This window comes from Etheostoma spectabile, chromosome 1, assembly GCF_008692095.1.
Source record: "Etheostoma spectabile isolate EspeVRDwgs_2016 chromosome 1, UIUC_Espe_1.0, whole genome shotgun sequence".
Classification (NCBI taxonomy): domain Eukaryota; kingdom Metazoa; phylum Chordata; class Actinopteri; order Perciformes; family Percidae; genus Etheostoma; species Etheostoma spectabile.
In genome coordinates this window covers 26,395,483-26,413,762 of record NC_045733.1, presented here as the reverse complement: position 1 = coordinate 26,413,762, position 18,280 = coordinate 26,395,483, and the positions used below count along the sequence as shown (strand labels likewise).

Genomic DNA, 18,280 nt, shown 5'->3' with positions numbered 1-18,280 from the left:
ACACACACACACACACACACACACACACAATGACAGAATAAACAATGCAAACGAATTAAACAAAAATCTTCTGCCGTTATTTTAAAGCAGACCTTTTCCTTTCAGGAAACATTTTTCTGAGCTATTCATAACTGCTGCCTGGCTTTTCTCTCTCTACAGGTGATGTTTGCCTCAGGAAGATTGTGGTAAGTGAGTTTTCTCCATTAGTTAAAGAGTCCCAGGCTTTCTGTTACACATGGTTATAGCATTCTGCCTGGCTTTTCAGTTTCAGACTCCTGTTGTTTACAGGCCTCCCGTTTTCAAACATATCATTAGATTACTCAGAGGACTTCATCTTGCTGACAGTGCTGCTGCTTTCTAAAAAGCACTATGATTATTTTAATCAAACAGAATCACTGCTTTCCAGTCTAAAAGTAAGCACAGTGATGCTGCTTTCTGCTCATCTGTCTTTAAAAAAGGAAAAGATTAGGTATGTCAGGATGAACTAAATGGCCTCGCAATCCTTCAATTCTATTTGTGTTAGGTATGTGAGCCAAGCTGAATGCCTGGCTGTGTATCCATGACTGATTCTTGCCCCGCTACTTAAGGCTTTACTCAGGCCAAAACAACCACTGTGGTGACAAAACACACAGCAGTCCCTTTTCTTAAAACATACAATAGCAATAGCTACTCCGCTTTAACGACTGTAAACCTAAAATGTACAAGAAATGTTAAATGTACCGTGCATTATCTAGGGGCAATTAGCAGGTGCAGCTTTAGACTTCCAATCTTGGCACCTTTCAATACTTAAAATTTATATAATGTATGAGAATGGTATGTAATATACTATACTATATGTGCTGCATTACACCTGTGTAATATGTTGAAGCTCTGATTTTGTTGTGGGACGTCAATATATGTATTTATGCTACCAATTTATTTTAGTTTAACTTTATTTGTGTTTGTGTAATAAGAGTATTTGTGCTGAGAAAACTAACATCATCAGCACAAAATGTACTGTAAATATAAAAAGGCAAAAAGATCTTTGTTCATTTACCTGTGCATCTCTGAAATACATCTCATACTGTTGGAGCATCTGCCTGCTGATCATGCTTCCATGGTAGACAATGACATTGAGATGGGTCCAAGTACGGAACTCGCGCTCCCAGTTAGCAATGGTGGAGAGTGGCGCAATAATGAGGAATGGCCCTTTAATGCCCACACGATAGATCTCTTCTAGGAATGTGATGGACTGGATGGTCTTTCCCAGGCCCATCTCGTCTGCCAGGATGCAGTTTCGTCTGACAGGTGGAGATAACAAGGGTTAGTAGAGAAAAACGGAAGACAATATTGGGGTTGCATGAAAGCATTAGAGGAAAGGGAAGGCAATAGTGTAACAAAAAGGTGATGTACCATTTACAAATCAATGACACCTGTGTAAAACCTATTTTATCCTTGGTGTGAACAGCGGTATGTGCCGGGATGTGGATTTTAAAGTCTGACTATGTTAATGCATGAGGTGTCTTCAAAAAGACAAAGTTGTGTGATAACAGAAATACAAGATAAAGAAATACAAGAAGAGGAAAAGAAGAAAAAACAGGGAAAATGCAAAAGTCCCATGATACTAAAAGAATAAACAGCAAACAATGGAAGAGAAAACAACATCAGCAGTAATAACAGACCAAAGACATGAGCTACAACATAATGGCAAACGCAACTGCCTCTGCGGCGTGGTGTACTCTAGAAAACCATTTATTCAGCTGTCCAGTGGGTGGGGGTATTATGTCTTGATGCTAATTGCAACGTGCATATATTCCCACTGGCTCTTAAGCTGCTCTCTACTTTTCATGAATCTCTCTTTGTAGACAACACACAAACTCCTGCATACTTACACTTAAAGCCAGTTCTCAAGGTTAATGCGAGCACACTGACACTCCGTACTCCAGATGTCCAACCGTGCAGCATTTCTTTTGTGAACATCGGCAACAAAATGCAATTGTTGTTGCAGCAGTATGGACCTTGATAGTAAATATGACTAGATGACGTTGACTATGTCAACGAATCGTCCCAGCCCTACTCTCCTTGAAAGCCCAACCAAATAATGTGAATACAGCCAAATCACAGTGTTCCACAAATACAAAGAAAGTCAATATTCATTGTTCATTTGCTGCAGTCCCAAAGTTTGAAAGGATTCATCTAGAAATATAAAAGGCCTATGTAAATCTATGAATCAATACATATACTGTATTCTATCGGCATGGGATTGTTGAAGGTTATTGTAACACAGTATGTTAAGTAGTGCTTTTTAGCTTGAGGTGTGAGATAATTAAAAACAAAAAGCTGATGAAGCTATCTTACTTATGTAAAGTGGCAGCATGTCCCTATGCCAAGGTATTTGCTTGAAAAGCAAAACAATCTGACATTTTAATTTTAAATATTTCTTCCATTATTTGTCCTCATTGTATTATTTTGGTATCAAATTTGACCAGGTAGTCCAGATTTACGATAACCTACAGCCACCTAAATCTCTATACATTGCACAGTGTGTGTGGTTCTGCGATAAATTGAAATGTTATTAAAGTTACTTGCAAAAGCAGACATTGTGCAAGCATCCTAACTTTAGCTAGTAACATTAATGGAATTATCGTTTCAATAATCACTAACTATGTTCACCCTGTCATACCACAGTGTCACACCCACAAATTCCTGGTCAAGATCAGGGATCAGGTTATTAGCCAGATAACCCACAATGACCACTTCACACCAATGGCAAACTGGGTTCAGTGTCTACAGGCTGTAAATGTGTGCGTGTACAGTATTTAAAACAGACCTGTTGTACCAGTTGAAGAGGAGCCAGTTGACCCCCTCGAGTTGGTAGTCCCTGAGGCTGTTGCCATTCCTGTATTCTCTTGAATGTTCCCTCTTCTTCCACAGATTTGTTGGGGGACGCTCCTAAGACAGACATTTTATATGAAGAGTTAGAATAAGTGTTTTAAAATTACCTCTAATTTACATTGTAGATGTGGAATAAAAGCATTTCATACACTATGATGGCAATGAAAGCCAAGGTGCAATCTTAGGAAAAGTGACATATATGAGGCAAGCCTCCGAGTGCTGATGTTTTTAAAAAAGTAAGGCTAAACACAGAAAACATTGCTGTGGTGGTGTTTGTATTCTAAAAAAAGGTGTCTCTCTGGAACATATTGTAGGTGCACGCCCGTAAGCATTTGTACATTTGTATTAATACTGGGAAAAGGTGGACCTACAGTTAAAACAACAGGTATGCAGAGTGTTTCTGGTGAAAAGGGAGGTTACTATTGCAAGAGGTAAGATAACCTGAAAAACATGATTGGACTGTTCAAATCGTGCTTATCCAGCACAGTACAAATTACATGACTAATCTGTGTGTAGTCTGCTTACTATACTATAATATAAATACAACCATGTTTTTGCTATATAGAGCAGAATCTATAGGTTACACACCTATAGAAAACATCTTTCTAAGCCCATCTGCTTATTTTACCCCTTCAAAAAATAGCTTCTTAACTAGTAAATGTCTTCTGAGGAAAACAAAGTCATATTACTTTTTATAGCAGAAATATCATTGCTCTTAAAGTGACTGGCAGCAGGTGTTCCTGAGTCTCCTCAGTTTGTTCACTTTGCTCTGTGAGTGTGGTCTTTTAGCAAATGATGCCTATTCAATGTCACCATTCAGAATGTTTGGTGGGTGCAGTTTAAACTCTTTCACTCACACACGCACGCACGCCAGTGGGCATGACTTACCATCCTCCGCGAGTCTGGCTTGACTGCCTGCAGCTGCTCAAACTCTTCAATCTTGCTCTGATCTACATCATCCTTCAGCTCCCAGGTGCTGTCCTCATAAGGCAGAGAGCACCACTTCACCAGGTAGTACACCACCTCCTGCAGCAGGCAGAGGAGAATTATCACTGCAAAAGACTGGAGCAAGGCCAAGGTCTGCTTTTATAATATTAACAAAGGCTGCAGGAGGAACCCGTTAGGATGGCCTTGGGCACTTTGGAGCTACAAAGACATCACTAGAGTGGAGAATATACTGAAAGGAACAAAAAACACAAAAAAATTGAAAACGAGTAAAACATGCTGAGGCACGAAGACAAAAAATACACACAGGGTACTCAAGGATATGATAAACACAAAAAAGGATTTCCTTTACCTCTCCCGTGTCTTTGTCCTCACAATATGACACCTCCAGCACTCTGTCTACCTCTACATAGTCAGGGTTAAAGGGGTCCTCTTCCATCTGTGAGAGATAGAAAAAGGCAAAAAAGGAGAGAGAGAGAGAGAGAGAGAGAGAGAGAGAGAGAGAGAGAGAGAGAGAGAAACACAATAAGAGCACAAACCTAAATGCCCACTCACCATCTGGAATCTGAGAGTATCACTACTGTATCAACTGAGCAAGCAAAGAGATACAAATATATGCACACATATGTGCCAGCCCACACAGACAAAACACAACAAGTAAATGAAATATTTGCACACACAACATTCACATGCATGTACACAAATCACACATACACATCCTTAGAAACACCAAATTGTGAAAACACACACCTGCTCATAGCAAATACCCAAATATGACAAAGACAGTATACAGATGTCCACAGACAAAAACACAACCACACAGCCTTACATCTGCAAGAAGAGTGCCCTCTGTGCTTGTTTCATCTTGAAACGTTGATCTTCTGTTGAATCCTCTTGTCCTTCACCAGCTGCTGCTCTGTGGCCCACTCACAGTGTAGGTAGGAGCTGACACACACACACACACACACACACACACACACACACACACACACACACACACACACACACACACACACACACACACACACACACACACACACACACACACACACACACACACACACACACACCCCACACCCACCACACACACACACACACACACACACACACACACACACACACACACCCTTGAAATACACCTTCTAAACAGCATCTGGGTCAACCGCTGAGGCAAGTATGTGTGATCACAAATTCCAGATGTGGTCACAGAGGTTGTTTTTACCAACATGCTGTTTAAAAAGTCGCCGATTCTGTCTATCATATTGTCTTTCATCAAATTTCTAGTGTGACATTCATTTTTCAGTATTTTCTTGCAGTATGGCTGATGACAGATTATGTGGCAAGTGGAAAGAAATTATTTATCTGGGAGGCTGTGAAAGTAAACTTATGAGGAGTTCATAGAAGAGAAATTGAATCACTGTTGCAAAATTTACATGGCAATCCTGAAAGCTGTCGCACGGATGCCTAAGATTCTTGTCTGCTTGTGTAATCATTTAGTTCTTATTCAGCATCCCGCAAAGCCTTCAGGACATCTGCTTCAATTTTCATCCAATTTTAGTTTTGAGAATTTGTGTTCTAATTTAGCAAGGGCAACAGTAATATCTGGAACAGTAAACAGACCACACACTCACTTAAACTGGGAGGATTATACAGAACTAATACACAATCCTCCCACAATATTATTTGTAATATTTCTGTTGTGGCTCATAGAGAAGTTAAATGAACTGCAAATTAACTTACTAGTTTTTGTATTTTACAAAAAACTCCTCCCCTTCGACCACCACTCCTGGAGAGACCTAGAGAGAGGTTTAAAATGACAGAACAGTAATTAATTACAGACTAACTTCAAATTGAGTTCTTTCGTCATTTAGCTAATAGCTGTATTATGCTATATCATAAAGTAATGCAAGTTAAAATAATGTAATCAGATTGCAATGTCTAGCAAAATAATTGCAAAAGCAACTTTCATCCCAATTGTGCAGAGATTTACTGATCTTTTATGATCACTAAAAGCAGGAAAAGAAACAGAAGCAACTCACTACCTCCTTCTTGACGATACGAGAAGACATGATTTTGTCAACAACAGCAGCATCCTCTTCACTTGGATTCTCCTACAAACGCAGCGGACATAAAACATTTAATGTCCATTGTTCCTCAAACAGCAGTAATGTGTAGAAAGCTATTAATACAAAACCCAAACATCATAGTGTGTAATAATAGCAAAAACGGTGTACTCTTTTTTCCCCCGTTTTCTTTTGCTACTCTTCTGAATATAACAGCCTCAAACTACGGTTTGAGGCTGTTGTATGGATTGTAACGCCATCAGGCATATTGGGGATTTTGCATCATGTGAATTAAACTGACTTGAGGGGTAAAGTTTGCTACTTCAGCACTGCCTCCACCTGTGCAGAGCAACTGAAAAAGCATGCCAGATTTACAACGAGAGAAACCAGGGTGGAACGTTTGGGCAATTTAAATGTTGAAAAATGTTAGAGCAGAGCTGTCGTCTCAACAATCCCATCCGGATTTCTCTGCTTTTGCATCTAAATTATTAAAATTGGGCACTTAATCTGTACGTTCCCCGTTTGTTCAGGCATCCTGCAGGAGACCTGGTTTGTAAGTCATAATGTGTTTGTTCACTTCACTGAGCATGTTCTATTAAATGCGTTCTTGTTTTTTGGTAAATAAGAAATTTTAACAATATTCATGTGCATCATTGCCACAAAAAAAAACTATTCTTTGCATGGATTTTTGTTTGTAAGCCAAATAATAAATTATTATTATTATTATTATTATTATTATTATTATTATTATTATTGAATAAGATTCATCAATAATTTGGCTCTACTCTGCTCTCGGGTGCAGTATTTATCACAATTCTTTTCTAAAAAAAAAAGAATGGATTCAAGCTCTACTTCTTAGCTTCTAGGGAGTTTTGGGGAGAACTACTTACTACAAAGAGTTGAACAGCAGGCTGCTTGGATGCTCCAGTATTTGTTTTCTTGGCTTTGACAAGAACTTTGACCTCGTCATCTGACAACCTGGCCTCCAGCTCTTCAGCGTATTTCTTTCTTTTCACCTGTCGACCTGATCGCCTCTTCTAGAAAAGCAAGACAAGCACATTTACAAGAATGTCCAACTGACCTTTGATTAATTTTACCACGGAGCAATAAAAATGTTTTAGTCCTAAATGCCTCTACTATGTACATTTAAAGTTGGAGCAGGTTTGATCTGGACTAAACAGATGTGAACCACCCTCTTTATTATTATTCTTATTAATAATATGAAGATGATGATGAAGAAGAAGAATCATTGTCACTATTTAACCCTTGCTTGAAGTTACCAGAGCTCAGCTGTAAACCACACAGTGCACACTGTTCCCTCTATTATGATGCATGACTGATCTATTATCAAGGCTGTGTGAGGCTACTTCTTGCTTAGCGAAGCTAAATTATGTTGCCGTTTCACATTTGCAGTTCATTTTAATTAAAGAAGCAGCAACAGTGTCCAACAATTGTGGTTACTACTGATCTAAAATATGATCTATAATTGTGATACAAAAAGGATAATCCAGCTATTCTTAAGTTTATAATAGAAGATTAGGATAATATCCGGTTTACATTCTACTGTATTTTTCTCCAATATCACTATATCAACTGACCAGTATTAAGTTTATTTTTCTTGGAGATTGATGAAAAACATGAATCCCAAAAACATTGAACATTCGCACTAACTCACATTGAAAAGGGTAATATATGTTCCCCATCTCCCTGAAGTTCATGTACAAACATAACCCATAAATGACCTTGTTAAATTTCAATAAACCAAGAAAGAAACTCTAAAAAACATTGTGCTCAGAAAACGCCCACACAAAATGTGAGTGCTTTAAAATCCAGCTTCTTTCTATTCCTTCTGTCAAGCCTTTAAATTATCACATGCGTGGGCTGCTGTCAATACACCAGACCCTCCTAATGATAATATGTAGTTACCGTAATTAGGAATAAATGCCACTGAGCCAAAGTTAATTAGGTGTAGAGTATAATATCCCCATGGAGACCTTCTCATCCCTACACCCAAGCTGACCAGAAGCTGGAAAAGCCAATGTGCCACATGCCATGACAATAGAGACTAACCCCTGAGGTGGCCATGCTTCTTGTCAAGCTGTCAGCTACTTTGACTCCTTCCATAGGATCATCCTAAATGAGTCATCAACAGACCGTTTTAATTAAGGCCAGGGGTTCCATTTAATGAGCATAATTATATCATAGGAAATAGTCCGGATCGGAGGCAAAAAGGAGAGAGAGGTGATGGGGCGAAGGAGGAGACAAGTCATTAGAAAAGTCATTTTGTCTTCTTCACTCATTCAGACATAGATATCTGTCGTGACTTAGAATAAAAGATGACTCACCTACTTCAATTGTCATTTTAGATCAGATAACTCAGAAAATAGGCAGCATACATGTTAGAGAATTTGTTTAGGATGTGCTGGACACCCTCCCTCTGGTACTTTTTTGTACCTTAAAAAAAATCTCAAACTTGGATCTTGATTTTTCACTAATTTTTAGTAAGTTTTCCCTAATTTTTCACAGCGGTATATTGTGTTAAGTGAAAAATAGAATCATTACCCTGGATTTAAAACAATAAAAATAAAAAAAAGTGATCATTTAATTTAGCTAAGTTTTTTGATATCGAAACAAACATACGTTCAATTTCACTAGCTGCTGTGGCAACATTTCTTCTTAAAAGAAAAACTGTTAAATTTAGGTGTGTGCATGTGCACCTGAAGGTGCTATTGCTGTGCATTGACCTAGATAATGCAGTGTTGAGGTCTCCATCATATCTACATAATCAACACAGATAAGCATGTGTACCTGAGATATCATACCACCCACTGAATGACCCCCACATGAAACAGTCAATCCTCCCAGGCTCCCTCTAAAATTGCGAAGCCTTCCTCTAGGGTCAGCAGTGGTGTCAACAGTCAGACCAAGGACATCACTTTTACCCAAAGCAGAGGTGTGACAGCACCACATTAAATAACATCATCACCTTATCTGAATAAGGTGGGCATTACAAAAATTAAGGCAAACTCCCACATTGAAAATTGTCTCACATTTTAGGATTAATATTTTAATGCGATAAAGTGGGATAATATACTCCAAGTATCCCCAAACATTAAAGCCCTGATAACAATTACAGTAACTTGTATTGTAGGCTGCAAGTGTGTGTATATGCTGGATCTTACAGAGTCGTCTTCTTTAGAAGAAGTGTGTCGAGTGGGAGGGTCATCATCCGACTCCTCTGAAGACTCAGGCTTTCGCTTTTTCTTCTTCCCAAACTTGATAACAATTTTCCTGCAAGGGGGGGAGCAAACCATGAATATGATAAGATAAAAGGTTAGATTACTAAAAAAACTGTCCAAGTACATACAGTAATTTTAACTGCATTGTTGTAACTCAGAGTTCTTTTGTTGACAAATGCCCTAAAAATAGAGCCAAATAGTTGAATATTTGATGCTTACAATCAAAGGAGCTGGATACGACTGCAGAGGCAAAACAAGGATCTTGTCATTTTGGTTATATGGGGGTGCTCAATATCTGATGTTACATAGAACTATCTGTTTTCTCCTGATAAGTTCATTATTATGATATAATTATCATCATAAATGTTCTAAATAAAAATATTAAAAAAGGAAAAAAAGCTTTTGAAAAATCTTTTAAAAGTGCATGAATTAAATCCAACTGCCCCATGATAGATTTAAGTTTCACTTTCCATGATCCGTGACCATTGGAGGAACATCTTGGCGGGAGTGATTTAAACCTTTAAGTGAAAAAAAATCTAAAGTGTGGGTGCACTTTAAAATAGTAAAACATGATCCAAAGTAAGACGCAAGGTGTGTGGCAGTGCCCAATTACAGGAGCACAGTCGTGATCCAGTGGCAAGCCCACGGAGTGATCCGTCCACCCCGATGATCACCAAATCCTGCACACTAGAACAGCAAGCCGCAACTACGTATGCCGGGTGAAGCCAAGACAACGGTTGCATTTGTAACAGAAAAACATTATAACAAAAGAAAAGTATAGAGCGCGCCAGCAGGACAGCAGACTCACTGGGGGCCAGCTGCTAACTGCTGGAGTGACACACAAGCGCACGCTCCAAACCACTGTCAATTAATCTTCTCCACCCCTGCACCACTTAACACAATAAGAAGCTACTCTTTATGTCTGTGTCCTGTATCTTTTCATACACACACACAACCTTATCAAAGTTGCATTTTAGAAATATGTAGAATAGATTGACTTTTTTTATTATATTGTACACTACAATTGCATAGCCCCCTGCATGTTCAGTAAGCTCATAAATTTGCTGTACTGCAGTTCATATCCAGTACACGCATTTACAACAGTAGCCTATATTCTATAAGAATCTCTATGTACAGCTGTAAGCATGCTATTTTTTGTCCACAACATACAACAACAGTTTGGGAACCGGCTAACGTATGGTAGGAAATGCTTAGACGTATTAACATCTCCACAATGGGAGCTGCTGCCTGAGTTTTTAGAGAAAAGGATTTCAGTGCTTTACTAAAGCTCCAACCAAGTCTGCGGATTCAAACCCAATTCATTCGGTAAATATTTTTCCGTTGAAACAACCATTGCTGATTTGTGAGTGTTGCTATTCTCACCATGGCCTAATGTACATGTGTAGTTAAAGACAGACTGCTGGGATGTGATGATATCAGGAGCTGAGACAGCAGCAGATTGTGCAATGAAAAGACACAAGCTTCTACTTTTTGCCAGTGCTTCATCCTCCAACTCTCTCTTCTTTCTTTCACACACAAACACATTATTTCTGTGACTTCTTCCCATAGATTCTCTCACCACATATGCACACACTTTCTATCTTGCGCCTTTCCACATGTACTATCTCTTGGAAACTACAGGTGCCAAATATCTGGCTTGGTGTGTTGTCAGTGGGGTAAAATAAAAATAAAAAACACTGCTATCATATTTACACACAATGGCATCTTTATTCGCTCACTCTCCGATATACATAACAAACCCACAAAGCCTTCCGTTCCCACAAATGCAAACGTGCTCTGTGCTACACATACACACACTAAATCAAAGGCCTACTCAGACAGAGTGTTGCATGAGCAGGTACGTCTCTAGTGAGAAGGATGTCCCTGTGGGACTTTTTCATATGAGATTACATTAGAGACTTGTATTGAGTGTGAACAAAGGTTCCCACTTGCCTATGTCTTCTATTTTTAGAAAACATTTATTCTGTGAGACAGCAAGTCAGTTCTTAAGATGCCAAGTGGGCCCACTGGACAGGAGGACAGCCTGTTGAACAACATGCAAGTCCTAGCAAGCAAACCTGTTAAGACAGCATAATAGCTTGTTCAACATTGCTTTTTTATATCAATTCCATGGATTAGATGTGCATGTATATAAGCGTACTCCTTTTGTTTTTTGCTAGCAATAGCATAACTGGTACACAATCATATATTCACACACACACACACACACACACACACACACACACACACACACACACACACACCACACACACACCCCACACACAAAACCCCCACAAACACACAAAACACCACACCACACACACACACACACACACACACACACACACACACACACACACACACACACACACACACACACACACACACACACACACACAAGAGAGAGGTGACTGTTTTGGCAGCCACAGGAGAAAAATATCTTGCGTGCTGCTGAACAAACTAGGGGTGGGAAAGATATATCACAAAATACTAATGCCACAATAGTCTATTCTGCAATTCATAACCTGTTTTCCAACTTCTAATTTTTCCCAATTTCAAATAATGTCCCCAAAAGGAAACTTTGTCAACTAAAATGATACATTCCTCTGTTCAAATCCCTTCAATTTTATTGCTGCAAAATGAAATTGTCAAGCAGACCAACTGACCAACAAATATAGTATAATAAAAGATCAATACTTGGCTCCTGTGTATCGATACAGTATTGCCACTGAAAATATTGTGATACTATGCTGTATCAATTTCTTTCCCCCACCCCTGGACAATACTGGTGACTTTTTTACAGAAAGTAACAGTCTTACTTAGTTGCTAGTAGGTTTTGTGAAAAACAGTCACAAAAGGGGGTCTGAAAAGTCGCTAAGTTGGCAACACTGTTTTCGTGGAGACAAATGTGTGCACGGAGGGGCGGGGCTGTGTATGGGTAGAGTGACAGAGAGACAAAGGAGAGAAGGGAAAGAAACTGCAGCTATTTTTTATATATCATGTTTGCTTATAGGAGTCGGGTTACGTTACTGCTGATGAAGCCCCAACATTTCTGATTTTGCTGCTCCATAAAAAAAGCGATCAAATACCAAAATAGCGAAGAACTTTAAGGAAGTGAAACCGTTTCAAAGCCGCTGCTTTGACCACGCATTTTAACGTCAACTCCAGACAGCGCTGTAGCTCTGGTAATACAGGACTAATACATAAGAAGGAGATGACATAAGAGCAGGATGTTTTGTAGTAGCCTACTGTCCTACACTGGTGAATTCTGGGATACTAAACATAATGTTTTTTTTAAGGCAACAGCGCTGCAGGAAGCTTGAGACAAGCCGGGAATATGAGCAGGCAGCATGCAGGAATAAAACCACCGACACACTACTAATATAATATGATAACATCCATTCTGTGACATGAGAAATACTTTGCATTGAGTAGGCTAGCATACGTATTTCAGCTCACAGTTGAGTAGGCGGTCTTTTATGTGGAAACAGAACACATTCCTGTTTTTGTTTTTTATACAATCTCAATGCATCCTCAAAGAGTCCTGAGAGTGTCTTCACCTGTACTTAGGAGATGTCCACTTGTATTCTGATCACTCAGGACGGATGTCAATGCCAGGTGAAAATGGGGTCAAATATATTTACGGATCCACAAATGCTCACAAACCTCAAATATTGTAATATCTGAATGTGTAAGGTAGAAAACAGCAGATTCATCCAATAACACTGTGCTGAAGAGCTGTCCCTTTCTTTCTAGTGGCCCTGCCCCCTCTGGATAATATTGCATTTTAACTAAACGTCTTCACAATCACACTTTATGGTTGCCATGCAACATGCACTTGGGCGTATATTTGGCAATGTTCATGGTGACATCACTTCCTGTGAAAAACAACACCAGCACATGTCCACTGACGCTATGAATGGTTGAGAAATGTGCTATGTCAGAATGACACAATGAAAAAACAAAACAACAGCTGTGACACCCAAAAGAATAGAAGAAGAAACAAAGCAACGGAATGGTACAAAACACAATGTTCAACCTCGACCGAATGAAAGCTGGCTGGGATACGACATTCGAGCCAAGCAAAATAACAGTGTCACATCACCATGCAGCAGCTAACAGCATATAACAGGGCTAAAGCATCTCTCTGGTCCCCATACGGGAAAAACCTGAACTGTGAAACGAGATACTGTAAAATCACCGATTGAGCCAGTACAGAAAGATAACATTGATGGTGGCTCCTGGGTACTGCCATATACTGTATCTAAGCATGGCATATACATATACAAGAGCAACATGGTATAGTAAGAGCTTAATGTGATAAAAACTATATATTCTACACACACAAGCCACATCTTAGTGATGGTTACAGCCTGTTCCACCCTGCTGTGGCAGATACACAGGACCACCCAGGGGTTTACAAGCAGCACCGGTGATAAAGCACACACTCCCTTTGACTAGATCGCCTCCCCACACACTGAGATGTATTAACTCACATGACAAGGAAGAGCTTCAAATGAACCTTTTACTGAAAAAAGAGGTATGAAAGCAGTCAGTTCTACTCTTCAGGGTCACGGTCGAGACTCCCTGTTGTGAAGAACTGGCCATAAAGCTTTTGCACAGGCAGTTCAGATGCAATCGAAACCACACAAGTTGGCTGACCTTGAATCATAAGAGAAGGATGGTTTAGCGTTTTCAATTATACGTGTTTGAAGGTTAGACGGCGGGGAGGGGATCAATACAGGGGAAATCAATACAGCCTATTATCGCGATATTTTCTGTGGCAATACTGTATCGATACATAGGCGCCAAGTACCAATCCCTTATTATATAAATTGCACATGAAACTTTAACCTTTTGGCACTAGAATAAGATGAATTGCTTTTTTAGTCCACTAGATGAAAAACTGAAGTGAGACAAACAAACCAGAGACAGTTTGCTTCATGGACATTATTTGAAGTCGGGAAAAAGGTAATGAAATGCAATGTATTGCAGAATATCGCAATATGTTTAAAATAGCAATAATATTGTATCGTGGGGTTATTCCCACCACTACTGGTTTGCTTCACAATATTTTCTATTTGCAGAAGAATGCTGCCTATATGACATCTAAAAAAAGATTTCATACCGATTAAAAGAAGTCCGTTTTATTCATTTGAATACAGTTTAATTGCACAAGGTGTCCGTCTCCTCATCTAATCCTACCCTCTGGCAAAATAGTATAAAAACCTTTCCTAAACCATGTAGACAGAACTTCTGGTCCACCAAAATGTACAAAAGACTCTCAGACTGTCTAATTGTAACTGTCAGAGTCAATATAAAAACAATGTGGACATGTATTTAAGTACAGTACAGCCCCAATGGAGTAACTAAAAAACATCTGGTAAGTTTAATGGTTCTCAAAATTTCACTTCACACAGTGTCCAGTTTGATGTGCTGCATGAACAGTATGGGGTATATTCAAGTAAGTCTTCTCAACAGGCTGGATATTTCATGCGAGCCTGCTTGAACTATTTTGGGGTACATCAAATGCCAATGCATTTGGCAGGAAGCTTTGCTACAACTGCCATGTACTTTTTAATAAAAAGAATACAAAAATAATCGAATTGTAACCATTAACCAGATAGCAATGCAGAGACCATGGGTTACAATAAAAACATGGCATATGAATATTTATTTAAAAAATGTAAAAGGCATGAAATGCACAGTTTAATTAGCTGGATTATCATTGCTTAGTATTTGAATAAGCAAGCTTTACATCTTTATTCCTGAGGCCATCCATAGTTGTCCTTTGTGATAATTACATTATCTCTAACTTTAGGAAGCAATTAAATGGTTGCTTTACTATTATTATTAGGGCATCACTTGGCATCTCTAATGAGACTACAGCTGCTCCTGATCTGACGTTACAGAGTGATCCCCCGATGATAAACTACCACTAGCTTTTTCCTGAGAGTGATAGGCTCGTTGCTGTTAAGAGGCTTGCTTGCCACCCATCCTGCTATTGTGCCAAATAACCTCCATCCCTTGTCCCCCCAGTGTTGTCCTGCCCTACTTGGCATGCCGCCACCGGGAGTGTATGTGTGATGGTTTGATTTTAATAGAATCGAGATATGAGAAGTGCTTTGCAGGCCAAGACTGCAACGTGGTGCTTCAGCATCTCAGAAAGACCTTCCGGTCTTTAATGGTGTCTACCTCAAAAATTCTGATAGTGTCTGTCTATCCTTCAAAACTGCTGTTAAGTGTGGTGTTTGTGTGGTGTCTGTTTCTCATCCTGAGGGGCTTATTGAGACAGTAGTGCTGGTACTTGTCAGGAAATCCCACTTCTTATGAATGGAAGGCTATAATCTCAGTGCCACACAGCATACAACTTGAAACAGTAGTAACAGCATTACCAAGCCCCCTCTCAAAGACAAATACTGTCTCAGCAAAGTGTAGAAGGCCACACAGGGGATTTCTGCTTTAGTCAGCAAACATTTTAAAAAATGGGTAACACACACACACACACACACACACACACACACACACACACACACACACACACACACACACACACACACACACGTGTACATATGCATACATTTTAACTCAAAGGCAGGCAGAATAGATCCACAAACATGTTAATATATCACACACAAGCACACACGTGAACATGCACACATTCACACCCTGCAAGGGATTAACTAGGAAAACATTCAATTAAAAAAACAGCTTTAGATCTTCCTAATGAAAAAGTGAGGGAAAAGAGATTAGACGGCTAGCAGGCAGGCCCTGAAATATCAACAGCTATACACTGGTGCATATACGCTAGACTTAAACCTCCATTTTCTATCATGTAATTGATCTCACGAGCACCATTTTGTTTGATATTTTCCTGCTACCCTGCTGCTTTGTAGTATGGGCATATTTAGAACATGCCTGCTTACATTGGATGCACAGATTTGAGCATGCTGGAGGAACCAAATTTATATTAGAAAAAAAAAAATGTTGAGGGGGAGGGGAAGGGAGAAACAAAAACAAAAAAAAAGGAATGAGCAGCACGGTGCTTTCATCTGATGATTATATGAGCTTATTTTTCAGCAGGTAGGCTGCCTGGAAAAGCAAATTCCAGCACACAGAGAGCTGTGATCAGTCAAGCCTGGCCTGTTGTAAATAACCCTTGCCTCACCAAAAAGTAGTTTTTGTTGGTAAATATTTTGATACACAATATGTACCAATACAGCAGACCAAACCTAACATCTGCTAGGGCCTTTGTTTAATTTGTTAAAAATAATGAAATACTATAATTTACAGTAATATATCCTCTCAGCAATAATCTCTCAGTATATGCATTAGATTTAGAGACGCAGGCCCTGTGGTTCCCCGGTTATATCCCTTACCTGCCAAAAGATGCATGCTCAATATGTTGAATTTCAGTCTTTCAATGAAAAGAGGCCATTAGATTTAAAATGGGAAAGGTAAATTAGATATGGAAAAAAAACTAAACTCCTTATTTTTTAGATGAGATAAAACTGAGCCACCATGTGCTTTTCCTACTACATCAAGTCAACATGTCTGCTGTGAAAAACGTTTATGGTTTAACATCTCATACAGCTTATTGTCTTTTTTAGGGTACCTTCCAACAGCAATGTGCTGGAGCCTCCATGTTTTTATGTTGACTTTTGTCTGAAGGCTTTTGGATCTTACGGTCTATGTTTAAGCTTTTGAAAAATTTTCTGCGGAGATTACAGACAATTTATTGACAAAGAATGTTATTAACAAAAATGTACATTTAAAGCAATTCCTACAATTCCCCAGTAGTTGACATCAATGTACCACTTTACATCAGTTAGGACTTCATCCCCCCAGTTTATTAATGGAAATTTCTTATAGTCTGTATAGTCTATATTTCTTATAGAGTCTGTATTTTCCTCAAACGCCCCAGATCAAGAGCCCTACTTGATATTAAAGCACTTTAATAGCAAAGAAAAAGATCACTACAAAATACAAATAGATAACATCTTTTAATTTTTTTTTTTTTTTTTAAATGAGCTGCTTTCATTTATGTTTCTCATCAGTCAGACAGATTTTCCATATATGATATATGATGTGACCGCTTGGCTGTTTGCCAAGTGCCTGGTGGAGTAAACTAGCAAAGTAATCCAGAAGGCACTCACTAGCCATTAAATGGAATTGATGATTCTAGAAACCCAGGTAGTAATGACAGCATAGTGGTCTCAGAGAAAGCACCCTTAAGTACACAGACAATTAGGGTAAATAGTCTTATCTCAGGCACCATTCCCTGCTTAAAGAAGAGTAAGATGCAATTGAAGGGTGAGCATAAACTGAACCACACACACACACACGCACACGCACACACACACACGCACGCACGCACACACGCTTTCTGAACACAAGCCTGCACACACCCTCACCAGAGCGGAGGCTGAAGTAATGACTTTAGCGGAAGGTTAGTACCTCTGCAGCCATGATGCATTAATATTTTATGGGGAGATCCTGGGTGGTGCATGCATATGATCAGAACTCGCTCAGAGTTTTTGTCATCTTGTCATCATGAAACGCAGACTGTCTCCATCACCACACATTAGTAGTAACAGAACAATAGTCTCACACTGTTTCTGTGAAGACACACATCCCAACAACACGTATACAGATGAGCAAACACACCAAGTCGCAATGTATTTGGTGGTTCAAGCCAAATTCAGGTAAAAGCCAACCCCAAATGAATATGTGCAACGACAGGCCTCCATTGTTGATTTTGCCGGCTTTGTCTCCACTCTAGACATGTTCCGATACCAGCATTGGTATTGCCTACGATACTGCCAAAAATCCTGGTATTGGTATCGAAAAGTACTGGAGTTTATGCACCGATCTGATACCACATAATAAAGCTACAGAAAATCTATCTTAAAAAGTAGTTTATTTATGTTCTTTTTCTGTTATATCTGACTGTAAAACTGAATGATAAAAGAAAGTTCTGACGTTATTGATAAGAAGGCTTGGACAGGTACAGAGAACATGGAGGTGCAGTGCAGTCCAAGGCTGAGTTTGAAACATAAAACATTGCAGCACACCCAAAGACTTGATACAAATGGATTAGCTCAAATCTTTTAGAGTACGATGTTATAACAATGTATGGGGCGTGTGTGTGTGTGTGTG

The 18,280-nt window shown here is 39.2% G+C and overlaps 1 protein-coding gene across 1 annotated transcript in view; it reads right to left on the bottom strand.

The window, feature by feature from the left end:
- chd9 (chromodomain helicase DNA binding protein 9) overlaps window positions 1–18,280 on the bottom strand; it is a 76,748-nt gene that overhangs the window by 32,758 nt on the left and 25,710 nt on the right. Inside the window, 10 exon segments of the mRNA XM_032520892.1 lie at window positions 1,037–1,280; window positions 2,810–2,931; window positions 3,763–3,900; window positions 4,172–4,266; window positions 4,656–4,694; window positions 4,697–4,764; window positions 5,560–5,615; window positions 5,862–5,930; window positions 6,773–6,919; window positions 9,065–9,173. Of these exon segments, the coding sequence (XP_032376783.1) occupies window positions 1,037–1,280; window positions 2,810–2,931; window positions 3,763–3,900; window positions 4,172–4,266; window positions 4,656–4,694; window positions 4,697–4,764; window positions 5,560–5,615; window positions 5,862–5,930; window positions 6,773–6,919; window positions 9,065–9,173 (1,087 nt within the window).